Source organism: Mytilus californianus, unplaced genomic scaffold, assembly GCF_021869535.1.
Source record: "Mytilus californianus isolate M0D057914Y unplaced genomic scaffold, xbMytCali1.0.p SCAF_6, whole genome shotgun sequence".
NCBI lineage: Eukaryota > Metazoa > Mollusca > Bivalvia > Mytilida > Mytilidae > Mytilus > Mytilus californianus.
This window is the reverse complement of record NW_026262712.1, coordinates 45,965,820-45,993,782: the sequence shown is the minus strand read 5'-3', so window position 1 is coordinate 45,993,782 and position 27,963 is coordinate 45,965,820. Positions and strand designations below refer to the sequence as shown.

General features: G+C 32.9%; 1 protein-coding gene and 1 long non-coding RNA gene across 3 annotated transcripts; both read left to right on the top strand.

Moving 5' to 3' along the window:
• Window positions 1-12: 12 nt before the first annotated feature.
• LOC127706429 (probable dolichyl pyrophosphate Glc1Man9GlcNAc2 alpha-1,3-glucosyltransferase) lies at window positions 13-27,963 on the top strand. Of its 2 annotated transcripts, XM_052211059.1 has the most exons (13): window positions 13-77; window positions 1,942-2,020; window positions 3,611-3,804; window positions 11,189-11,310; window positions 11,921-11,988; window positions 13,558-13,678; window positions 14,051-14,160; window positions 15,021-15,141; window positions 16,555-16,694; window positions 17,188-17,327; window positions 22,784-22,881; window positions 26,632-26,704; window positions 27,706-27,963. In XM_052211059.1, exons 1-13 carry the CDS (start codon window positions 13-15, stop codon window positions 27,947-27,949), a joined length of 1,575 nt encoding a protein of 524 aa, XP_052067019.1. In that variant the 3' UTR covers window positions 27,950-27,963. The 2 variants fall into 2 exon arrangements, with proteins under 2 accessions (XP_052067019.1, XP_052067020.1); XM_052211060.1 differs by lacking the exon at window positions 13-77 and having other exon boundaries at window positions 3,611-3,766.
• LOC127706454 (uncharacterized) lies at window positions 4,904-7,227 on the top strand. The gene is made up of 2 exons (XR_007984464.1): window positions 4,904-5,686; window positions 6,251-7,227. It is a non-coding gene; the product is annotated as an uncharacterized LOC127706454 (long non-coding RNA).

The window sequence follows — 27,963 nt, the reverse complement described above, 5'->3', positions numbered from 1 at the left end:
CAAAGATTAAACATGGAGACGTGGTGGATGGTTGTTGGCATTGTAACATGCTCAAAATTGCTTTTATTTCCGTCCTAGTGTGTATTTGAAATATTTTTTGCCATAAATAAGACAGGCTTTTTAAAACTGTTAATAAAATTTGTGCAAGGACAAAATATATTGAATGAAGTCTAAAGAAAAAAACAAAAACCTATTCAATAATGGAATTACCTCCCCCTATCACAAAAAACTAAAATGAAAAAAAAAAAACCATTTGTGCTCAAATTAATTATCTAGGGGTAAACATAGGTCATAGCCTTTTTGTCCATTTGTCAAGTGGCTCAAACTTTAAAAAAGAGAGAAAATTGAACATGTTTAAACTAGTATGAAACACAGAGATGTTGAAATAATTTCATCAGTTCTGTAAGTGTAAGTCTGATCCCTTTAGGGATTCTGATTTGGCTCCCTCAGGATCCCTTATCAAGCCCTATCAAGTCTATTTGGGAAAATTTTTGCCAACAACAATGTCAACATCACATCGACTCGGCACCTTTTACACCTACAGCAACATTCCGTAAACCTGAAGCAAGTAATAATTGATTAGAAGACATATATTTGACTTTCAGAATCTTTTAAAATTTTTGAATTCCTTACTTTAAACAATAGTCATAGATCCATTTTGTAAAATTTATAATGTTCTTGGTCTGTAGACATGGTAGACGGCCACATTGTTTTGTCTAATTTGAATACGAAAAACTAAAGAAAAAAGGACAAATCCTATTTTCGGGATAGTGCTTTTCAATGGTACCTGAAAACCAGTTTGTTGAAAAACTGACGGAAAAGTTCTGTGCTTTACAACACAGATCACACGAGAAAAACTTGAATTGTTAACAAAATGGCATACTTTTGATTAATTTGGGACAAAATGGATCTATAACTACCTTTAAGGTTCATCATAACAAATGGACAAAAATGGCTGTATTTACACCTCAAAACTACTCTGTGTACAGACCTACCTGTCCAGTTTGGAAAGTTTTAAGGCCTGGCATCCACTAGATATATAAAAGTTAAATGCATTTTTTGTTTCAGAAAGATATAATCACTTTTGGATTTTGATGGGCATTTTTTTTCCTTTCTGCAGCAGGTGTAAAAATAAACAAACACCTGAATTACTTTGATACTGTCCACTCAGTTAAACCCTTTAACTCACCTATAGTTGTGTAGATACCTATTGTCTGTGTCAATCAAGGACAATCAATACAATACAATACAGTTTTTACCTGAGAGGGAGCATCTCAAAGTTTTATCCCAACTTAGTTTATTTCACACCTTCTGCAGAAAGGAAAAAAAATGGCCATCATAATCCAAAAAAGATTTTAACTTTCTGAAACACAAAATGCATTTAACTTTTATATATCTAGTGGATGCCAGGCATTAAAACTTTTCCAACTGGACAGGTAAGTCTGTACTCAGAGTAGTTTTTGATGTGGAAATACAGCCATTTTTGTCCATTTGTTATGATGAACCTTAACATGTTTAAAGGAAAGGTATTTTACAATTTTAAGGAATTCTGAAAGGCTTATATGTCTTCTAATCAATTACTACTTTCTTCAGGATTACGGATTGTTGCTATAGGTGTAAAAGGTGCTTGTTTTGTGTGACGTAGTTAGCAAAAATTTTCCCGAATAGACATGATAGGGCTTGATAAGCAATTCTGAGGCGGCCAAATCAGCAAATCACTTCAGACTCAGAATCCCAAAAGCGATTACTGTAAGTCCTGAATGGAAAACTCTTGACAAGGACTATACATGACTACAAAAAATGATGCATAATCCACAAGGACTGACAAATTCAAAATGAATTTCAACAACTCTTAAATGCGAAATAAAGTTGAGATGTTATATACATGTATAGAACTATGATAATGATGAAAACATATATCCTAACCCCTTTTTATTTCAGCAAATCCACTGATTTTGATGTTCACAGAAATTGGTTGGCAATCACACATAGTCTTCCAATTAGCAAATGGTATTATGAGGTGAGTTTTGAAAAAAAAAAGTATTTTTTTGTATACCTTTAAGAAAAACTAACACTTTAATTTAACCAAGTGACAAGCCTGGTGATCTGATACTAGCTTGTTTATCTGAAGTGTGGGTGGCCATAAGCATGATAAGTAAGTACTCTGAAATAGCAAGGTCAAACTTAACAGCAAGGTCAAACTAAACACTTGGAAAATTTTTATTGATATGCTTTGTTTCTTGGTTGGCATCATATACACACCTATAGGAGTAAAAGCAACAACTGGTTGGCCTAGAGTCAGAATAATATGTCAAGTTAAGGTAAAATTTCCATGTAGATTGTTACCTTGTGAATAAGCTTGTAAAAAGACTACTTGAAATGTTTATGGTGATACACAGCTTGGTTCGTGTTTCTCAAACTGTTTTTATGCACTGATGCATTATGTTGATAATTTTGATTAGTTTGTCAGTTCTTCATCCATAGGAGTTTGAATGTCCAATTAGTAGCTTCTGTCTTGGTGTTACACAGGTGCTCCTAGAACGGAGGAAATAACTCAGATAAGAAGAAGACAACCTTGAACACTGATGATGAAAACATTTCTCAGTGGTGCTAGTTTGTAGTATTTCTTTTTTTTCCGAAAGGTGCATGTCAAGTTCTGTCTCTGTGTGATACGGGTGCTCCAAGAACGGAGGAAATAACTAAGAGAAGATAATCTAGAACTCTCTGATGATTTAAAACATTTCTTCAGTGGTGCGAGTTTGTAGTATTTTTTTTTTCGAGTGGTGCGAGTTCTGTCTCGGTGTGACACAGGTGCTCTGAGAAAGGAGGAATTTACTAAGAAAAGAAGAAAACAATCTAATGATTAAATACATTTCTTTCATTTTGTTATATTTCTTTTTCTTTTTTTGAGTGGTGTGAGTTTGATAAAGTGATGCAAGTTTTAATAATTAGAGTGTTTGAGTGGTGCAAGTTGGCTGTGGCCGAGTTGTCATAAATTGAAGACAAATTGAATACAAAGCCATTTTAGTCTCCTTACAATACGTAGATGGTAAGGAACCAGCTATGGAACTTTGTTTGGGGTTTAATTAATTAAGCTACGCTTATTAAAGCAATTACAGTATGAAGTTATAAAGTACATTACATACACTAACTATTTATTATTATGTAATACTTCAGACGATCGTCGGCTCGGAGACAAACCGGCTAAAAATTTTGGGTCTCCAAATTTAATAGTATAGAATTGATGGAAAAAGACATAAATAATTTATCATATATACATTGAACAAATTGAATAGTGTTGACTGGGTGGCAGAGTGGTCTAAGCAGTTCATCTACATTGATCATCAGTCTGTCAACACTGAAGTTGTGAATTTGACCACTACTCCTTGCTAGGTGCATTGTACTCTGATCATAATTGACAAAACTTGCTAGTTTTTAACAACTAAAACTTGTGTAAGAAAAATTATTTTGACAGATTCAGTAGTACCAAGGAGAAGATGAATTTGGTAAAATAGCATGAACAATTTCCAAGAGAATATACATGTATGTTAAGAAGTGTTTGCTTATACATGTATAGGAAATAATTAATTTACATTTTCTCTTATTAAAGGATACATCAGAATGGACATTGGATTATCCCCCTTTCTTTGCCTGGTTAGAATATCTGCTGTCACAGATTGCACAATTTTTTGACCCAGAAATGTTGAAAGTGGAAAACGTTGACTACAGATCAGATGCCACAGTGCTGTTTCAAAGACTATCTGTTGTACTTACAGATTTTATATTCATTTATGCAGTGAAAGAGTTGGTACATTATGCTTCTTGTTTGAGCATATCATAAAATTTTGGAAAAAAATTTAATTGTCATTTATAAAAAAAAATTAAAAAAATAGGGGTTGAAATATGTGGAACATGTGTGTGAAACAATAGAAATTAAAAAAAAAATAATGTAAGTTTGGTTATGAATTTGAAATATTTTAAATGTCACTTAAATCTTGTTTTACACATTAAATGTCATTTATATCAATACATTCAATAATTTATAACAATACATTCAATAATTTATAACAATACATGTACATGTATAGTCCATATTGCTATAATGGTACTCTTGATTAAGTAAACAACAATTAAGGTAGATAGGGTGTCTTCCTCCATCTTGGATTTTGAAATACCAGAAAACAATCGGTCTAGATCTTTAAGAAAATGTGCAACTTTTTGAGAGTAGTAGGTAATTCATGTGTAAGAATTTTCATTTCAATATAGAAAATGACATGTTTTATCATATTTATGGTTGTATTTTACAAAAAACAGAATACTTTTGTTTGATTCAATTTTTTCCAACTTTGCCACATAAGGGGAGGCAACTCAAATGTAAGGGCAGATAATTCAGATAAAGTTACTTTTACAATAGAATGTGTTAGGAATTTACCTATTTTATTATGTAGCAAGAAAACGGGTCCAGTGACCCTATTTTTTCTTTTTCTTATCTGAAAGCATAATATTAGAGCTATCTTCTCATATTTTATCTCAAAGTTCTATGGTGTAGTTTTCGTTTTATGGCAGAAAATTGGATTTTCCATGCATAATCTATACAAAATCTGTCAATTTTGCACAACCTGTAGCGTGAAAATAAGCCCCGTGACCCATTCTTTTTATTATTTTTTTTTAAAAAGCATGATATAAACTACATTTTGGCAAATTATTAAAAAATTCTATGGATTATAATTTAGACACCCCATCTACCTTAAGGACAGGAACACAAAATTCTGATTCACTGCCAAGTTGCGACCCTGATTTAATGGTAACTTATCTTATGCAGTCACTTTTTCCTTGTACCAATGATGACTGTTGAATGCAGGTTTGACTGTACTGGTATATTAATCAAAAATTAAATTATGTAGTTTTTTAAAGGCAGTGCTTTAATGCCTTTCTAGTTGCCGGGTTAATCCTTCCTTCCGCGATATCCAAATTATCTACGTGGGGGGTCATTAGACTCCAAGTAGATCCGGAAATGTTGAATTCTCTCCTCTTCTTATTGCGATATAAAATGTATTTTGTTTTATTTCATTTACATTGGGAAATAGAGAAACGATCATTGTGTTTTGTTAGTTTTAAAAACTTTTGATATATTAGTATTTTGCATTATAAGCAGTCAACCGATTGACAAACTAGAATTGTTTGAATTCCGTGTGGAAAGAGCTCGGGTTAATTTCGAGTGTTATCTGCAATCTAGATGTTTATAAATCATTTCAGTCGTTGATATAATAATTAAAGGTCGACTGAACATGAATTATATTATACAATTTAAAGCGCATTTCTGTTTATGCACGTGAACCCGTCTAACGTTATTTTCGCAGTTATAAAGTAGCAAATTATCGTTCCTGAATAGGTGGCGCCGTGGTAGCAGATCCTGTTCCTCTTCTTCCGGTTTCTGCACTGTGCAACTATTTCAGTTATATTTTTAATTAACGATGCCAAATACTTGTTGTTGTGTACCTGGATGTCATTTAAGAGGAGGACATGCATTTCCAAATGACTTAAAAAGAAGGAAAAGTTGGATCAACGCCATGGCCCATACGCAGATTGGACGAGAACACGATGATATCGTGGAGTCCATCTCAATCAGCTGTTGTTTGCAAGGCACGTTTTACTGAAAAAGACTACGTGCAGGAAACTATTCATGGTAAAACTCTATTTTCTTTGTGAAATATATAGTTATATATGTAATCGCCATGCGAATAAACCAAAGTCTGTTTACAACCGCAATTATCGTTTTAGAATAAAAGTGGGTGGGTAATTCAAGACGTCATAATTTTTTGGATTACGATTCAATGTGATCTGTTTGAGATTTTTTGGTGATTGCTACAATTATTTCTTACAAGAGGTATATCATACTGAGAATTATTTTAGCAGTAATTATGCTAATGTAGTAATGACAGGAATGCATAAGCTATGCCTCATAGACTTTCTTGAAAAATATCAATGACAATGTTAACAGGAACAAATCAATGACATGCTCTCATATATATTATAGTTATTTAGGTACAAACAATGTACGTTTGTTGCATACGTCTCTCATTGTTTGTCCTTTGGATTTACATAACATACATTGAATCAGGCAAACATAGTTTTATCCAGATTGTAATGAATAAATCTAGTTAATATTTCGCCAGGTAGTACAAAGTATACATTGCTAATGGAAGTTCATTTAATTATAAAAAAACTAATGTTTTATAACCTTTTTCAGGGCGCAAACCCACCATACAGAGACTTAAGTCTACAGCAATTCCCAGCCTATTTTCCTGGACCAAGCAAGAGACTGAATCGTCCGCAAAAAGAAAAATCAGGGCAGTTTCCTGTGAAAACAAAAGAACTAAACTTGATGAATATTGTAGTAGAAATCTAGAGGAAAGTTTTGATTGTAAAGTTGGTTTTCCTGAAGAAGTCATTCATACTGCAGAAAGGATTTATGACTGTCCACCACCAACTGCAGAGCTAATGTTGAGCTTCACAGATGGAATTACGCAAACACCATCAATGCCTATGTTTTCAGCAGAGAATTTTGAAATGAAGACACGTGACACAGCCATGCATTTTTATACCGGTTTAGAGTTGTATACTAAATTTTTATTTGTTTTGACCACACTTGGTCCAGCAGCACATTGTTTGAGATACATATATTTCAAATTGATAGGGTGTCAGTTGAAAATCAGTTTTTTTATGACTTTGATGAAATTGAGGCATCATACAACCAACTTTGAACTGTCTAGATTCTAGATTGAATCTAGTGTTAAGAATATTGTGTATACATGGATTGTTTTTATGTCTAAACAGTGGTGTGAGGCTAACACTTGGCCATCTAGTGGTTTAGTCAGGTATTTTTCACCATCCAACTTCAAATTAAAGTTTCCTACGACTTGGATTATTATTGACAGCACAGATTATCCCGTGATAAAACCTAGAGCTCAGGCAACCTTTTCATCAAATAAAAACAGAAACACTGAAAATTCTTGAATGTTCGACACCTGGTGATTTAGTCAACTATGTCTCTATGTCACATAGAGCAAATTATTGGACTTGGCAAAACATACAAAATTCTAATAAATCCTATGAATGGAACTGAAACAAAACTTTCATCTGAAATAACATTTAGTTGTTTTATGTTGTGTAATTTTAGAACTTGTATTGTGCCAAAGGATGCATAAATAAAAGTGACGCAATGAATTTTGTTCTGATATATATATATTTACAATTACATGCACATGTAAATTGTAATGCATATAAAAATAAGGAGATGTGGTATGATATTCAGTGAGTTTATCAAACTAAAGTGCATAAGAAATGGGTTTAAGCAGTTACAGGTGTTACTGTCACCGTACTATCTCCAACAATGAGAAAAACTCGTACCGTGTAAAAAAATTCAGAGATCTTACAACTAAGTTTTGTTGTCTCAACTTGACTTTGGTGAATTTTTTATATCTGTTGATGTAAATATAAAAAAGAAGATGTGGTATGATTGCCAATGAGACAACTCTCCACACATGCACAAGAGACCAAATGACACAGAAATTAACAGCTATAGGTCACAGTACAGCCTTCAACAATGAGCAAAGCCCATACCGCACAGTCAGCTATAAAAGGCCCAGAAATGACAATGTAAAACAATTCAAACAAGAAAACTAATGGCCTATTTTATGTAAAAAAATGAACAAATATAACAAATATGCAACACATAAACAAACGACAACCACTGAATTACACTTTTGTAGGCTGCTGACTTGGGACAGGCACATACATGTACATGTACATACAGAATGTGGCGGGCTTACCGGTAAACATGTTAGCGGGATCCCAACCCTCCCCCTAACCTGGGACAGTGGTGTAACAGTACAATATAAGAAAGAACTATAAAAATCAGTTGAAAGAGGCTAAACTCATCAGATGGATAAATACAAATACAAGTGGACGTGGTCAGGTAGTTGTACATCCAAACAACAAAAAGACACTAAGTACAAATCTGAGAGTACTCGCAGTTACTGACAGCTAGTTCAAAGCTACTAATAACTGATAAAAAAATCTTGCATCTAAGACTAAATTATCAATCCGTAAGCTCCCTTTAGAATTTTATAAATTTTAGATTTTACATTTCTGAGTTAAGGGGTTTTATTCATTAAAAAAGGGGGGATTTTCCAGTTTTTGGACAACAACTCAAAAATGCTTTAAGCAGTTCACATGAAACTTTGGTGAATTATTTATAGCTATTGATGTAATCTCCCTATTGATTTTCATAAATTTCAAATATGACATTGAGAAGAAATTGAACTTTATTTGTTTATAGTCTGACAACAGATTTATTAAGTATTGCACAACAGCACAGTGTATTGCACAACAGCAAGAAATCTTTAATTGAATATAAATTCAATTCATATAACTGATTTCAAGTTCATTGACTACATTTATTCAGAAACATTAATATGTCAAATATTTAATTACAATCCAAATTCAGACCTGTATCAAGCTTGAATATTGAGTCCATTTTTGCCCCAGCTGTTCAGGGTAGTACCTCTGCGGGTGTATCCAGCTGCGCTCAGCGAATCAGTTTATTTCTTAATCAGAACTCCTTTTTATACGACCGCAAAAAAATTTTTGTGGTCGTATATTGGTATGGCGTTGGCGTCGTCTCTCGAAGACACATTAGTTTTCGCACTCTGACTTTAGTTTAAGTGAATGGATCTCAATGAAATTTTAAAATAAGGTTCAATACCACAAAGGGAAAGTGGGGATTGATTTTGGGGGTTATGGTACCAACAGTTAAGGAATTAGGGGCCAAAAAGGGGCCAAAAATAAGCATTTTTGTAACTTCCAGACATAACTTGTGTGTAAGTGTATGGATCTCTCTGACATTGTACCACAAGGTTCCATATCACAAAGGGAATGCTGGGATTGATTTTTGGGGTTAATTGCCTCCAAATTTTAGGAATTAGGGGCCAAAAAGGGGCAAAAAACAAGCATTTTTCTAGTTTCATGACAATAACTTGTGTGCAAGTCTATGGATCTCTCTGACATTGTATCACAAAGGGAATGCTGGGATTGAATTTGGGGGTAACATTTATTATTTCTGGTTTTTATACGACTGCAAAAAATTTTGCAGTCGTATATTGGTATCACGTTGTCGTCGTCTTCGTAGTCGTCAGCGTCGTCCGAAGACATTTGGTTTCCGGACAATAACTTTAGTAAATGTAAATAGAAATCTATGAAATTTAAACTCAAGGTTTGTAACAACAAAAGGAAGATTGGGATTGATTTTGGGGGTTATAGTCCTAACAGTTTAGGAATTAGGGGCAAAAAAGGGGCAAAAAACAAGCATTTTTCTAGTTTCATGGCAATAACTTGTGTGTAAGTGTATGGATCTTTATGAAATTGTACTACAAGGTTCCATATCACAAAGGGAAAGCTGGAATTGAGTTTGGGGGTAATTGCCCAAAAAGTTTAGGAATAAGGGGCCAAAAATAAGCATTTTTCTAGTTTCCAGACAATAACTTGTGCTCAAGTGTATGGATCTCTCTGAAATTGTACTGCAAGGTACCATACCACAAAGGGAATGCTGGGATTGATTTTGGGGGTAATTGCCTCCAAATTTTAGGAATTAGGGGCCAAAAAGGGGAAAAAAACAAGCATTTTTCTAGTTTCATGACAATAACTTGTGTGTAAGTCTATGGATCTCTCTGACATTGTATCACATGGTTCCATATCACAAAGGGAATGCTGGGATTGATTTTGGGGGTAATTGCCTCCAAATTTTAGGAATTAGGGGCCAAAAAGGGGCAAAAAACAAGCATTTTTCTAGTTTCATGGCAATAACTTGTGTGTAAGTGTATGGATCTTTATGAAATTGTACTACAAGGTTCCATATCACAAAGGGAAAGCTGGGTTTGAGTTTGGGGGTAATTGCCCTAAACGTTTAGGAATTTGGGACCAAAAAGGGGCCAAAAAACAAGCATTTTTCTAGTTTCCAGACAATAACATGTGTTCAAGTGTATGGATCTTTCTGAAATTGAACTGCAAGGTACCATACCACAAAGGGAAGGCTGGGATTGAGTTTTGGGGTGATGAATCATAAGGGGGTTCAAAAAATTTGGGGGGGGGGATTCTTTTTCCTTTTTTTTCTTTAAAATTTTCCATTTTAAATTGGTTATTTCTGATTTATATATAAAAGCAAATAATAATAATATGGTTTGAATAGGTAAATTAAATTTTTTTAAGTATCTTAGACCACTTTCATTCTGTGTCAGAAACCTATGCTGTGTCAAATATTTAATTACAATCCAAATTCAGTGCTGAATCAAGCTTGAATGTTGTGTTCATACTTGCCCAACTGTTCAGGGTTCGACCTCTGCGGTCGTATCAAGCTGCACCCCAGCGGAGCATTTTATTTCATTCATAAATTACTTTATGCTTGGAAATATAATTTTGCTTGGAGTTGAAACAGTTGACATGTTGCAATGTACATTTACTCTACATAGTTCTATGGTACCAAATCAAAAGTTTATATAAAGAAAGAAGTCAAAGGTTTCCCATCATAGTTTAGTTACATACATTTTTTTTGTACCTGAGGTCGTTGAATATAGATCATTATATAAATAAGGAGATGTGTTATGATTGCCAATGAAAAAACTAAGGATTTTCTTATCCAAGGAATAGATTACCTTAGCCGTATTCGGCACAACTTTTTGGAATTTTGGGTCCTCATTCCTCAATGCTCTTCAACTTTGTACTTGTTTGGCTTTGTTACTATTTTGATCTGAACGTCACTGATGAGTCTTATGTAGACGAAACACACGTCTGGCGTATTAAATTATAATCCTGGTACCTTTGAAAACTAATTTGACTATAAACATAGATAAAAAAGGTACAAACTGGACATAATGCACTAGTTCATAAACAAGTGAGAACAATCGCCTTCATATGGTGCTCAGAATATGACATTCATAAAACTTATTCAATATCATAAGGGAGAACTCTAAATCTTAAATACTGAAAGCCACCTCTGATAAGTACACTGTACTATGCAAGATAATGATATAACGACTTAAAATACACACAACCTGTAATTAACTGCCTTTACAGCGCTTTCGTGCTTTGATTTTTTTAAGTTGTAATATTTTTTAATTGATCATATTTTCAGATTTTGTACAAAATGTATAAAGCTGCAAAGAAAAGATGACAACAACTGCGACATTTTTAGTTCACCATATTTAATACTTACATCTTTACTGATTTGTAATGCTGGGTTGATGATAGTTGATCGTATCCTTATCAAATGGTCATCTAATGATGTTTGATTTAAAGCGTGATATATGATATAATATAGCCTATTGTTCAAGACTTGTTAAATTCTTGTTCTGATTATTATGAAATATTTGCTAATGTGTTTTAAGTAAAAAACAATAAATCAGTTTACCAAGTGTATTAAAACACATGGAAAGTGAGTTTGTACTGAGTAATTGGCTGTAGCTCATTGATGACCTTCAAGGAAATGTTTAGTCTAAAAAATATAAATCATAAAACTCATTATATTTTATGTTTTATGGTTTATGCACATCTAACAAGTTTGATTCAAGATTGTTAGGGGTGAATGTTCATGTAATTAAAACTCACCAATAAAAATCATTTGAAGTTTTCTGGATAATTTAAGAAATGTGAAATAATCCATTTTAAAAGATACCATATGGTCCTAAATGATAAATAAACCATCTTTATCAAGCCAAAGGTGATAACTTTTCACTTTTCATTGAGAGGCTGTGTAAATGGATATAAGGAAAACTAATTAGTCAAACTGAAAGCATGTGTAATCATGTAAGAAAATCACAAAATAGTTCTGATGTATTTGATATCAAGTTTCCATAACAGTTTTCAGACATCCATTTTCAGTATAATGGTTTCCTGTTTGGATTACTGCTGTTATCTATAACAAGATTATATGAGGTTTGTATGAGGATACAAGTAATATAAACAATGTGTCTTACACACATTAAAGTCATATGAAACTTCAAATTTAAAAAAAAAGTTGGAACATGTTTTATATACTTGAAAGGCTAAGTTTTACTCTAAAAGAAGTGAACGTAAACTTTTTTTTAAAGAAAATACTTTATATTATCAAAATCTACATAAATATACCAATATTGAATTATTAGAATTGAGAATGAAATGGGGAATGAGTCAAAGAGACAACAACCCGACCAAACAGCAGAAAACAGGCACCAATGGGTCTTCAACACAGCGAGAAAATCCCGCACCCGGAGGCAGTCTTCAGCTGGCCCCTTAACAAAATGTGTGCTAGTTCAATGAAAATGTACGTCACACTAAACTCCAAAAAATTTAAATGAACCAAAATTTTTAAAAAATACAAGACTAACAAAGGCCAGAGGCTCCTGACTTGGGACAGGCCCAAAAATGCGGCTGGATTAAAAATGTTTTGTGAGATCTTAACCCTCCCCCTATACCTCTAGCCAATGAAGAATAAACAAACACACAGTAATACGCACAGTAAAACTTCCCAGACAATATTTTGCCGATATTTTTCCGTATACAGTGACCTTAACTACGAGACCTCTTGTTATAACTTGGACCACCGCACAGTGCAAGTGCGATGGGAAAACCGTGATGTAAAGAACAAATTTTATACAGCAAATCATTTAACAACTGTGAAGGAATTTGTTTAATTAACAAATGGGAATGCAATGAAAATATAAAAACAAATGTCATGGCTCTTTCAATTCATTTATCTGTCACGCTTTCCAAGTGCTTTGTTTTTATTGTTTATCAATGGCACGATCCGGTCAACTTCGGCATCAAACTCGAAAATTAATTACCTTGCGATCAACAACCACTGAATGAAACATTTTATGTTGATAATACGTTATAGATGTGTAATAAATATAAAAAACGTGCATGCAAGACTTAGTTAATTATATATGCATGCATTGGTTCAATAATTTCAATAACGTTAAAATTTCGAGAAACTCGTTTCATATGACTTTAATGAATGAATAAAGTTATAGGTATGCATCAATGAGACATCAACCCAACAACAAAAATAATCAAAAGACATCTAGAAGGCAACACACATTTTCACCGATATGCAAGTGTATATACATTATGTCAACTTGTAAATTGTCTCTGTTATATGAATGAATTAAACAGAAACAATCAGAGATATGGCGTCAGCTTTCTTATACTGGTTAACCTCTGTTCAAACATTTAAATGAATTTGTGTGTGTGTATCTGTAATTGTAATTTAGTAAAAAGCATAATTGAGATGTGTTATACTGAATACAAAGACAACTTAAGATTCCTGTTCTTTTCAAGGACCAAAAGAAAGCATATAAATCAATAGGTATTTATCTATCTGAATTTATAGAGGACTACGAATTACAATTGCTGTAAATATAAAAAGTAAATTAACATTAAAACCTAATACTCTATATAACCTTGCCACATTTATCATTAAGAGTTATCTCCCATAGTCTAATAATAAATAAATTCCTATTTCAGGGGAGAAATATAGAAGGAGCACTATGGTTTGCTGCACTACTTAATTTTAAACACATCTACCTGTATGTAGCACCTGCATATTTTGTATACCTCCTCAGGTGTTACTGTTTCAAGAGTGATGGTAAATAGGGCTATTCTGACATAAGAGCAAAAACTGCTGTAATATAATTTGATAATTGCTAGTAGAAATAAGTTATTGTATGTTCAGTAGACTTTTGACATTTTTTTATTAAAACATCCAACATTTTTTTCCAAAGCCCATGCTCTACATAACAAAACAGAAGCAAAGATGTTGTAATTGAGATATTAAAAGGAGGAGCAATGAAAATTCTACAATATCTGCAAAACATTGGGATTAGAACTATATTTGCATTGCATTCCCATAACCTGATTTTATTATGTCTATTGGAGGCCATGATACTAAAAGAACATAACTAAATGTTTGTGAATCTTATCTTGGAATAAAATTACATTTAATTTTATATCTTTACAGGTGTAGCAGCTAAAATTTCCTGGAGGACATTTTCGTTCATACGAATTATCATGCTTGGTTTTGTGGTAATATCTGTATTTTGTCTGTCATTTGGGCCATTCATGCTGATGGTAAGATTTTTTGGTCTAAATATGTAAGAAAGTAAATGTACATTGATTTTTTTTTAACAAATCAATTGATATCTATTTATGCTTCAAATGAAATTGCAGAGAAGAAGATACAGTGCTTTATCATTTTGTAAATCAGGCTACCAATTATCTTTTTTTGGATGAGAAAGTCCAGCTTTTAGCCAATTAATTGAAAGTGCCTTTGCTATCACTATTAAATTTCTATTTTGTAAGGCATTAGTTGACTTTTCCAAAACATATTGCAAATTAATGATGTAACATTCGTATACATGTATATATGTATGAACGGTTTCATTAATCCCTCTCAGCATTATACTGGGCTCAGGCAGTTACTGCAGTGGAATATTGATCCTCTTAATTGGTTTTTGTTCTGCATTGAACCCCTTACTGTCACAGCTTTTCTTGTTAACTATATATGTTGATATGTTATATTATCCACAGGACAAAGATACCATCATTTCAAGTTAAATGTAGGCAGTTTTCATGTAATTTAGTGTGGTTCAATGGCAAAAAGCCTTCGATTGTTATACAATATTTCTGCTAACTAGATGATAAAGAGTAACCTGGCACTTGACACTTAAATTGTTAACCAATTTATTATGATCAATACATTCCATTTTGTTTTCTTTAATTTGGTATATTGCACTCTTTTGATCTTCATACACTATTGAACACATTTGTATAGGACATATAGAAAACACATTGTATTGTTTATTATGAGGATTTATGTGTGTTTGTGATACATGTATCTTTTGTTTAAAGTATTTATAATTTGATAATTATAATTTAATTCAACATACATAAGACTTTGTAATTAAGCATTTTGTTTCTTTTTACTTCAGGACCAGCTCCCACAAGTTCTTTCAAGGTTATTTCCCTTTAAAAGAGGTTTGTGTCATGCATACTGGGCACCAAATTTCTATGCATTATATAATGTTGTTGACAAAGCAGCTACTTTATTTTGTAAGTTTATATATATTATATTTCAAAATAAAGGAAATGTTTTTAAGCATAGTAAAACCTCTTCTCCATATCTATTTATAACTAGTTTCACCATTCAATATGCACACTAATTTGTATGTACCAGATGGGTAAACATGCAACATGTATTATGGTTTACAGTTATTTTAAATTTTTCCATCCATCTTGGCATATCTTGGGGGGAAATTACACCAAAACTTTACACAATATAAGGTTCTTTGAAGACTAGCAACCTTGTGTTTTTGTTGATTTATAGTAAAGTTGATCAAGAGTTATCGAACTTTAACTTGTTAAAAAAATTAATGTAATTTTCAAATCTGTCACAATAACTAATGTATGCTTTCAAAAATATATACCAAACTCTTAGTAGACTTACACATTCAAGGTTTTATAAAGAAAAGATACCTTATAAGTTTTAATGATAATCAGAAGGAAATTTTGTATATGTCTGTTGGTAATTCAAGTATGCTTTTACTAAATCATATTTAAAATGTTTTGACAATATCACAACTAATGAATTAATAGTAAGCAATTACTAAGTAAACTTTAACCTTTAGTGCGTACATAACTAACTAATATCTGTAACCTTTAAAAAGTAATTGAATGACCCAATAATCTATAGCAAGTAATTTCCTCACCCCTATGACCTTTAGCAAGTTACCAACTTTAAATTGATTGCTTTTAGCAAGAACAGACTTAACCCTACAACATTAAGTAATTCACCGACTCAACCCTACAACATTAAGTAATTCATCGACTCAACCCTACAGCATTAAGTAATTCACCGACTCAACCCTACAACATTAAGGAATTCACCGACTCAACCCTACAACATTAAGTAATTCACCGACTCAACCCTACAACATTAAGTAATTCACTGACTCAACCATATCAAATACTAGTAAATCATGTATTTTTTGTGCACCAAACACCACATCATAGTGAAAGGCTAAAGTGATTTGTAAAGGTAAATGTTAACAAACAACTTAAACAATTTGACCATCTTGTCCCTCATTTAAAATACTCCCATTGAATTTTTGCTAGATGTGTTGCAGTAATTTATGTTGTTGATTTGTTGAATATTTTGCTTACTTAAATAAATAAAACGTATTGAAATTACATTACATGTAGTACGATATACGAAACTCATCTTTAATTTTTGCAAGAAATAAATCTCTGACAGTGTAAGGTAATAAATCTAATTTTTTGGTTGATATGTGAATAACATTTATTTGCATTAGTGCAAAAGTTCATTGTTGTACCGTACTAGTGGACCCTGAGAACAGAACTAAGTCTTATTTTTGTCATTCTTTCTTGGTAAGGTCAATAACACATTGGTTGTATTTTCATACTTTTGGGGAATTTCTAATTTATATATATATAACTTTTTTGTAGGCAAAAAATATAATTTACTGAATATATCAGACACAGGATCAGCCATGATGACAGGAGGACTTGTACAGGAGTTTCAACACACAGTGCTTCCATCTATATCACCTTTAGTCACACTTGTATTAACAGGTTTATCTATACTGGTAAGTCTGGGGTCTTGCATGTTAAATACTGATTACATTTCAATGAAAATTAATCTCCATAAATCCATACTTGGTTGTATGATTTAATTCATAACTTTGTTGATTTAAATGTTTCACTCATGTTTTTTAACTACAGAATTTTGCATATGACTGTAAAAAATAATTGCCATTCATTATATTTTGTGTAAAATTCGAAGAAGAAAAAAAAAACAAGCTGGAAATTCTGTTTGTTCCACAAAAATTTCAACCTTGTATACATTTTACTCAGCAATTTATAATACAATGTATTATCTATATGGTTAAATTTCTAATAGATTACCATAATAAACATTGAAAGCATTGAAAATTGTATATTTTTCATTTTTGTCACACATAAATTTGTCTAGAAAAGTGCACACAGAAATGTATAATAATTGGTTTATTTTTATATTGACATGTATGTACATAAGGATAGTAATGTATTTTGTTAATTCATTATTTTGCTTATTTTCAGCCAGCAGTATTACACCTTTGGATTTATCCCAAAGGACCAAAGAGTTTCCTAAGATGTCTTGTTTTATGTGGATTTGGATCGTATATGTTTGCCTGGCATGTTCATGAAAAAGCCATTCTCATTATAACCATTCCATTCAGGTAATTTGCAAATAGATGGTATTTCTTTGCACTATAACAAATAAAGAGAACAGTGAAAACAAACTAATATAAATACCAGCTCTCCTAGTCCTCTATAAAATATATTAAGTAAAATAGAACCTGATGTTCCTTAAAATTTTGCAGATAAAATACATGTGATTTTTTATATATTTTGTACTACACCACGGTAGGTATAGTGTCCGGCTAGGATCGTGGTTTTTCGAGTGAATCTGTCCATTTTTTCAAGTGTAGATTGGGCTTTTTTTAGTGATAAAACATGCGATCAGGTCAATTAACTACTAATTCGTAATTATAATAGTTTTTTACGTGATTACCCATCTTATTTTGAATACTATACATGTTTTGAGTAACAAAGAAGCAAAATTTCCTTGTATTTAACCATTAAATTCAGTGTTTGTTATTGTCCAGGCTTTTTCGAGAGGAACTGTGAAACCGTCCGGGTTTTTTAACGAAAATTTTAATAAGAAAAAAGTTATTTCTGACTTTAAAAAAATGACTTTTCTAGTATATTAATGTAATTTAATGAATGAAAATATCATATATTCTCAAAAAATCACCAAAACATATAACTACGTTGATCAAAATTAACCTTTTTCAATTTAATGCAAGTTTTCTGTTCAGAAAACGTTCTACCACAACTTTCCAGTATTAAATTAGAAATTATTGGATCCTTTATAAAAAGGTCTTATAAGAACATAGTGCAGGAGACTCATAATCTTTTCAACTTCATTTTATGGTATTTTTGTTGTCACAGTTGATAATATCTTTTGTGGTGAACCCCTGAGTTTTTATACGGTACGTATTATGGTATACCGTTGTCCGTCCGTCGTCAGCATGTCGGACAAAACTAAAAAACACTGTAACCAATTTACATGAAACTTCCTTGAATTTTTTTTATCTATTGAGGTATCCTCCCTTTCGAATTTTATAAATTTTAGATTTTACGTTTTCGAGTTATAGGATTTTATTAAACAAACTAGAGGCTCTAAAGAGCCTGTGTCGCTCACCTTGGTCTATGTGCTGCAGTGTATATTAAACAATGGACACTCTTCTACATTAAAAACAAGAATATAATTCATGACAAAATTCTCTGTTTTGGTGATGGTGACTTGTTTGTAGATCTTACTTTACTGAACATTCTTGCTGTTTACAGTTATCTCTATCTATAATGAACTTGTTCCATAAGTATTAGAGGAGAAGATTTCTGTAAAAAATGTTTGCGTTGCACATGATCCGCTATCCTTAACATTAAAATACAGTTATTAAGCTGCTCAGATTGTGATCTGTTCAACAGCAATTAAAACTCTAGACGTATATATCTGAGCATCACGGGACGACACAATGTAAAAGTTAATGGACGACGACGGACAACGACAGACGCCAAGTGATGAGAAAAGTTCACTTGACCCTTTAGGGCCAGGTGAGCTAAAAAGGGGTGATTTTACATTTTTCGGACAATATTTTTAAAGTGCTTTGAGGAGTTTTAATGAAACTTTGGTGACTGCTTTATATAGATTAAGGTTACCTCCCTTTTAGTTTTTTTTATAAATTTTTTATATGACATTGAGAAATTATTTATAGGTTTCATAACGAGTGATAATGGATATCGCTTGATATCAACTCGATTTATTTAATTTCAATATAATATTAAACGATGCTCCGAGTTTGATATCAAGCGTATCATGCGCCCATGGCGCAGCTGTTTTATTAAGATACGGAGTAAGAATCAGAAAAATGCATTTGTTTTTGTTAGATGTATTTCTATTTGTATCCATCTGATGAGTTAAGCCTTTTTCCACTGATTTTTAAAGTTCGTTCTTATGTTGTACTGTTACACCACTGTCCAAGGTTAGGGGGAGGGTTGGGATCCCGCTAACATGTTTAACCCTGCCACATTCTGTATGTATGTGCCTGTCCCAAGTCAGGAGCTGTTATTCAGTGGTTGTCGTTTGTTGATGTGTACATATTTGTTTTTCGTTTATTTTTTTAACATAAATTAGGCCGTTAGCTTTCTCGTTTGAATTGTTTTACATTTGTCATTTCGAGGCCTTTTATAGCTGACTATGTAGTATTGGCTTTGCTCATTGTTGAAGGCCGTACGGTGAGCTATAGTTGTTAATTTTTGTGTCATTTGGTCTCTTGTGGAGAGTTGTCTCATTATCTTCTTTTTTTATATGTAATAAAAAATATTCTACTAAAAGACACTTTATCTGACCAGTCTTTATTCCCATTGACAATAACATCTGAATTAAATTTCATATATAGTTAACAATGAAATGAATAATTCATCAGCTTAATTCACTCTTTGTACGTACGTCTCAATCCAAATTGTCTGTGCTTACATTAGATTGTTGACATCTTGAATATATACTGTACATGTAATTTATTAGATGTGACAAACAACAATATATACAGATGGCTGATACTTGTTTATAAAGTCTAAGTGTTAGTACACCTTTATTAAACTGATGAATGCATTGGTTTCGTGCCTTAAAAAGTACATAATTTGAACCCTTTTTTATACGACCGCAAAAATTAAAAATTTTTTGGTCGTATATTGGTATGACATTGGCATCATCGTCGTCGTCGTCCGGCGTCGTCCGAAGACACATTGGTTTTCGCACTCTAACTTTAGTTTAAGTGAATGGATCTCCATGAAATTTTACCATAAGGTTCAATACCACGAAAGGAAGGCTGGGATTGATTTTGGGGGTTATGGTACCAACAGTTAAGGAATTAGGGGCCAAAAAGGGGCCACAAATAAGCATTTTTGTAACTTCCAGACAATAACTTGTGTGTAAGTGTATGGATCTCTCTGACATTGTACCACAAGGTTCCATATCACAAAGGGAAGGCTGTAATTGATTTTGGGGGTAATTGCCTCAAAATTTTAGGAATAAGGAGCCAAAAAAAGGGCAAAAAACAAGCATTTTTCTAGTTTCATGACAATAACTTGTGTGTAAGTGTTTGGATATTTCTGAAATTGTACTACAAGGTTCCATATCACAAAGGGAAAGCTGGAATTGAGTTTGGGGGTAATTGTCCGAAACGTTTAGGAATTGGGGGCCAAAAAGGGGCCAAAAATAAGCATTTTTCTAGTTTCCAGACAATAACTTGTGTTCAAGTGTATGGATCTCTCTGAAATTGTACTGCAAGGTACCATACCACAAAGGGAAGGCTGGGATTGAGTTTGGGGGTGATGAATCATAAGGGGGTTCAAAAAATTTGGGGGGGGGATTTTTTTTCTTTTCTTTTTTTCCTTTTTTTTTTCTTTTGAAATTTTCCATTTTAAGTTGGTTATTTCTGATTTATATTTAAAAGCAAATAATAATGATATGGTAGGAGATACACACCAAACAGGATGTGTAAATTATTATATAATAAGTATTGTGCAATAGCAAGAAATTTTCAATAGCACAGTATTGCACAATAGCAAGAAATCTTCAATTGCACAATATTGCGCAATAGCAAGAAATTGTCTATTGTACAGTATTGCGCAATAGCAAGAAATATTCAATTGCACAGTATTGTGCAAAAGAAGATACTTCGTATAAATTGCTTATTTCTTGATCAATTTCAATGGGGTTTTATTCTTGAATTCTTGGGGTTCTTTAATATGCTGAATCTAACTGTGTATTAAGTTTTTGGATTGTGGGACCCGTTTTTTAATTGGTCCACATTGAGGTCCAAAGGGTCCAAAATTTAACTTTGTTTGATTTCATCAAAAATTGAATTATTGGGGTTGTTTGATATGCCGAATCTAACCGTGTATTTAGATTCTTAATTTTTGGTTCCGTTTTCAAATTGGTCTACATTAAGGTCCAAAGGGTCCAAAATTAAACTTAGTTTGATTTTAACAAAAATTGAATTTTTAGGGTTCTTTGATATGCTGAATCTAAACATGTATTTAGATTTTTGATTATGGGCCCAGTTTTCAAGTTGGTCCAAATCGGGGTCCAAAATTAAACTTTGTTTGATTTCAACAAAAATTGAATATATGGGGTTCTTTGATATGCTGAATCTAACCATGTATTTAGATTTTTGATTTTTGGGCCCCGTTGTCAACTTTGTCCACATTGAGGTCAAAAGGGTCCAAAATTAAACTTTGTTTGATTTCATCAAAAATTGAATTCTTGGGGTTCTTTGATATGCTGAATCTAACCATGTATTTAGATTTTGGATATTGGACCATAATAGGTGAATGTCCAATTTAAAATTTTTAAGTTCTTAGACCACATTCATTCTGTGTCAGAAACCTATGCTGTGTCAAATATTTAATCACAATCCAAATTCAGAGCTGTATCAAGCTTGAATGTTGTGTCCATACTTGCCCCAACTGTTCAGGGTTCGACCTCTGTGGTCGTATCAAGCTGCGCCCTGCGGAGCATTTTATTATTGTTTTTAAACGTAAATACACTGACACACAACATTCTAAGCTATAGGAAATTAGTATAATCACTCGATAAAACGGACGCACTCGAAAAAGCCCGGACTGCTCTCGAAAAAACCCGAACACATAGAAATGAATTTAGTCTCAAAATATCGTTTTTCAATGCAACAACAAGAATTTTTGTAAAGTGTCTGTATATCTAAGGATATATGGATTCCATGTATGCATTTCCATCGATGTTTGCATTGGTATGTGTATAAAAATGGCTTTATTCTGTTTTTTGGAATAAAAGCATTGTAAGGATAAATTCAACTTTTTGAACGAAAAAAATAATGTCGTATTGATAATATCTTTTTATCTCAAATACTAACACACCTTGTATATCCTTGTATATTAAACTCAAGCTTCTATATCACGTCTTTTCAGACAGTAAGTCTGTTTGTTTTCATTTTTGATCATATTCACTCGAAAAAAAAGTGGTCACACTTGAAAAAACCTGATCAAATCACTTGAAAAACCACGATCCTAGCCGGACACTATACCTACCGTGTACACACTATCATAAAAAATAAACTAGTAGATTGATTGATTAATTGATTGGTTGTGTTACACGCCCCTTCGGCACTCATTGTGGACAAATTTTATTGCTGGAAGAAATCCGAGTACCAGAGGAAACCATGACCTTTGGCAGGAAAACTGGCATTCTTGGTCAATTCAAGAGTTGTACATACAGTTGATTGACAAATGAAGTATTTTGTATCCTCTTTTGTAGCAAATCACATATTTTCAAAATTTATGATTTAAATTGCATAATATCAAGTAAAAAAAGAATCAAAAGAAGGGATATTGTGTATTAATTCACGACTCAAAACTTTTAGATGCACATAACATAAGCCAAAGCAAAGGAACACTTCAACAGCTTTTTATAGCTGTTCTTCATCTTAAAGATTATATTTACACCTTTAACACCTTAAGCAAAGGCTTAAACCTTAATGAAGGAATGGTTTTTTACTATCCAATTAGTTCCACACTTTTTATTTTGTAGTTTATTGGTATTGGACAAGAAGAGAGATGCACAGCTATTCCTCATTCTGTCTACGGTGGCTCATTATTCATTATTTCCATTAATATTTACAAAAGCAGGTAAGTGAAAAAAATCCATTCAATGAATAACAGTACTGTATTGGAAGAGTTGCCAGTCAAATCCAAAATTGACAGTGGCAACTATTTAAGCACAGTACTGCTATTTCTATTCTAGTGCAATACTCTTAAAATGTTCAAAAATAAACATTTCGAATATAATTAAACATCAACTGCGATTGCATAATGTTGTTGCCAATGACTCTGACCGTCAACTGTCGAATTGATAGCAGACGTTATCCAATCAAAATTGGCATAACATGCCAAATTGCATAAGAAGTATTGATACATGTACCAAGAACGACTCTCATATAAGTTTTATGTTTTGGGTTGTAAAAACTGGTTTAGCCAAGCTATGTTAAAAAGCTGTGTACCAAGTCAAAACTATGACAGTGTTTTCCATTGTATTATTCAAATATTTAGAATTGTTGCTAGGAAGCATACTCAGTCATTATAAATACTATCTTTTTGTATGAAATAGGTAAACCAAATGTTTTTTTTTTTTTGGTAGTTGGATTTCATTAATTCATTGTTTCATTCAAAATTGGTTTATCAAAGATTGTAATAAATGAACAGGCAGCTTTTTTTGCCATCTTTGAATTTAATGTTCATTATCAAGTTTAATAACTTCTTTTTTAAGTCATGCAAAATTGATAAAAAGCCAAACCATGCTTCCTCCCCTCGAACGTAATGGTTGTGGGTTTGATCCCTGACAGGGTATTTATAGAAAAGTACATTTTTTTCACAAAAATTTGTACCCACGAAATTGAATGAATCCAGAATATGTTATACTGAAGAATCTGATTAATAAGGAGATGTGTGCTAGATCCCAATGAATCAATCCCAGCTACAAAAAAAGATGGCATTTAGAGATCAATGTATTGTCTTCAGCAATACACAAGTGTCTATACAATTTGTTCATCTCTAAATTGCTCAAAGACCAGAAAAGTTGTGGATAACTTTTGCAATCAATACAAAATTCTCTAAATGACAAAAAAAAAGAGTTTGATTGATGCAATTTTTTAGGCAGTTTAGCTGCCTTATGCGAGCACCCTTGATTTGTGTTCTACCCAATAAATGCTGAAATTCGTGCCATTGTTACTATCTAGCTGACTATTATGTTATTTATAACTAATTGGACATTTTTTTAATACTTTTATTTCTGGAATACAAAAAATATGACCAGAAAAACTTTAAATGATCGTCGAACTACCCAAAACCTTTGAAGTTGCACATAGGAAGTAGTGCTCAATAGAAATCTGTACGTAGTTTATTATCCCCTGTGCTTTTGGCTACGATGTCAAAGAACAATTGTATGAAATAGTTCATCGCCGAAAATCGGTAATTACAAGTCGTTTATATTTCCCAAATGGCAAAATGCGCAGGAATATTGTTCATGTACAACAAATCTCTATGATAGAGGAAATAAAGTTATATAAGTGGGTGGTAATTTCTAACTTATCTTGCCAAATAAGGTTGTTGTTATTTTATGAATGAAACGAGGTCATGAAAACAGATGCGGAAATCGACGTTGATGGGATGTTTTAAGTAATGTGGACAACTCGTCCCCGAGACAAGTCGGACCGAATCCATTCAACCCGTCTAAGAAGACAACTTTGACCGTTTGTCATATTTATTTAGGGTTTCATAAAATATTAGACTAACATGTCTAGCAGAGCCATTAATCTTTTGTTTGTGCATTGGGGTCTATTTAAGGGTATTTGGAGGGGCCTGAAGAAGGGAGGGGTTTACTATAGAACCCTATGGGATTTTATTTTTTTAAATTTTCAAATGACTATTTCTCGAAAACAGTAGGTGATAGACACATGCAGTCTTCATTAATGAGAACAGGACAATACAAAAAATAAACCAAAATGTAGGGTGAGTCCCTGGGGGTCATTCCAACCCCCTTCAATTTGAAAATGTACTTTTATCTTGTAAACCGTCGCGATCCCCACCCCTAAACAATATATATACTTGAATGGGACAATAAAAGAAATCAAATGAAAATAATTTGGGGGAGTCCCCAGTGTCTACCCAGCCCCTCCTGTTTGAGAACTTGGAAATGGTCAAGATCCCCACCCCATAACCATATATATTCATGTATGGGACAATAAAACAAATCCAAAATGAAATATAGTGAGTCCCTGGGGTCACCCCACCCCCTCCTTTTTTGAGAACTTGTAAACGGTCGAGATCCCCACCCCTAAACCATATATATTCATGTATGGGACAATATAACAAATCAAATGAAATATATGGCGAGTCCCTGGGGTCACCCAACCCCTCCTGTTTGAGAACTTGGAAATGGTTGAGATCCCTAACCCTAAACCATATCCATTCATGTATGGAACAATAAAACAAATCAAATGAAATATAGGAGTCCCTGGGGACACCCCCGCCCCTCCTGTTTGAGAACTTGTAAACAGTCAAGATCCCCACCCCTAAACCATATATATTCATGTATGGAACAATATAACAAATCAAATGAAATATATGGGGAGTTCCTCGGGTCACCCCACCCCCTCCTGTTTGAGAACTTGGAAATGGTCGAGATCCCCACCCCTAAACCATATATATTCATGTATGGGACAATAAAACAAATCAAATGAAATATAGGGGGAGTCCGTGGGGACACCCCACCCCTCTTGTTTGAGAATTTGTAAACAGTCAAGATCCCCACCCTCAAACATGCTAAACCATATATATTCATGTATGGGACAATATAACAAATCAAATGAAATATTTGGGGAGTCCCTGGGGTCACCCCACCCCCTCCTGTTTGAGAACTTGGAAATGGTCGAGATCCCGACCCCTAAACCATATGTATTCATGTATGGAACAATATAACAAATCAAATGAAATATAGGGGGAGTCCCTGGGGGTCACCCCACCCCCTCCTGTTTGAGAACTTGGAAATGGTCGAGATCCCCACCCCTAAACCATATGTATTCATGTATGGGACAATATAACAAATCAAATGAAATATAGGGGGAGTCCCTGGGGTCACCGCACCCCCTCCTGTTTGAAAACTTGTAAACGGTCGAGATACCCACACCTAAACCGTATTTATTCCTGTTCATCATTTCAAAAAGATTTGAATGACATACAGGGTCAATCTCCTTGGTGTCACATATGCATATCACTTTACTAGACCAAACCAATATGAACTGGACTTTGCCCAATGTCAGGAGACCATGGGAATGACGAATTATGGGGGCTTTGTTTGGGAGACTTCGTAACGGCATCCTGTTACAATTATTTCTTGTTTATTATAAAAAAAATTTTGATCCAAAAAATGAGTCTAGATTATTGAATTTACTTTAATTGTTTATTAAATTATTTCTTGGCCTATAATCATTTTCATTTATGGCTCATTTTAAAGAAAACATATAAATCTTTCAAGCAGTGTAAAGCCCGAGAATGTTTGACCAACTGTTTTATAATCACCTGTCATTTTATTCCAAACTTGGTATGGAGTAACATCATGCACTTGGGGGTGAAGATGGGGGTCATTTACATTGATATATGATCATGAGTTGCTTTTGAAAACCTTGATGAAATATTAATTAATTAGCCTTAATAATCAATTCATTTAATGAACATAAATGTACAATATACGAATGTTTAATGTTTGTTCTTTCAAATCTTAAAAAAAAATTGAAGCAACATTGCCACAGTTTTCATAATTACGTTTGCCTTGGTTTTTGGTTAACTGCCTACAGCGCTTACAGTGCTTTGATTTTATTGCAGAAACTGTGATAAAGATCTGTATGGTGTTGCTGTATACAGTTTATTCATTCTATAGTCTGGGAAATGTCTATAGGTAAGTCAAGGCTTGATGAGTATTGATATGTTTTCTTCCTTTTGACAAGTTCCCATTCATATTTTATAAAGAACTACCTTAACAATTGGTAGTTGTTGGGAATCAATATTGCTCAAGTGAAATAGCTTGATTGAGGTAAAATTGCTTGATTGAGGTGAAATAGCTTGATTGAGATGAAATAGCTTGATTGAGATGAAATAGCTTGATTGAGGTGAAGTAGCCTGATTGAGGTGAAATAGCTTGATTGAGGTGAAATAGCTTTATTGAGGTGAAATAGCCTGATTGAGGTGAAATAGCTTTATTGAGGTGAAAAAGCCTGATTGAGGTGAAATAGCTTGATTGAAATGAAATAGCCTGGTTGAGGTGTGAGAAAGTATTGACACTGTTTAAACATGGCCTACTGCATAGCTGAAGTTTGTTGCAAAATTTCTGTTATACACAAACAACTTGTTTTCTTATAATTGCTTTATCCAACTGCTGGCTTGAATAAGGTTTAAATGAAAAATATTTTGAAAAAGGTGCTGTTTATGCATTTGTTGGAAAATTTTTCAAACTATGACATGTAAGTGATGCACTCCTTCTAAATTTCAATTTTCTATTATGAATTAAATTCATTTACATTTCCTGATTTCATTCATATTGCATAAGACAGGATAATTTATTTATCCTTTATACAATTCCAAAAAGAATCAAAGAATGTCTCCAGACAGAATTGGGTTCTTTTGAGAATTAAATGAACACTCTGAATTCGTAGAGATTATTTTAGGTTACATTTTTTTACATTGTCAAGAGTATTAGACTAATACAATGTACCTTCTTTCTATTCATAAAAATAGTTACTTCTAGCTAGTATCACAAAATTAGATAAATGAATGTTCGTAATTTAAAACAAAGCATTCTCCTATCATCCCAAAAATATGTTTCCATTGTGAATATAGGCTTGTAGTCACCAAATAAAATTATACTTTGCATTTACAATTTTATCTTTGTTTTAATTTCAGAATACCCTGGACATTAACCCAGTTACCACTGTGTTCAACAATAGAAACATTATATCTTCTTGGTATAGTACCACTAGAAATATATAACAGTTTAATACATCCAGGTTTAGGATTAGATCAACGATTACCATTTATACCATTGATGTTAACATCAGTATATTGTGCAATAGGAATTATGTACTGTTGGATAAAGTTCTATATATTGACCTTTCAAGAGAAGATGCCTAAAAGTCACAGAGAATAAATCTTTATAATTTA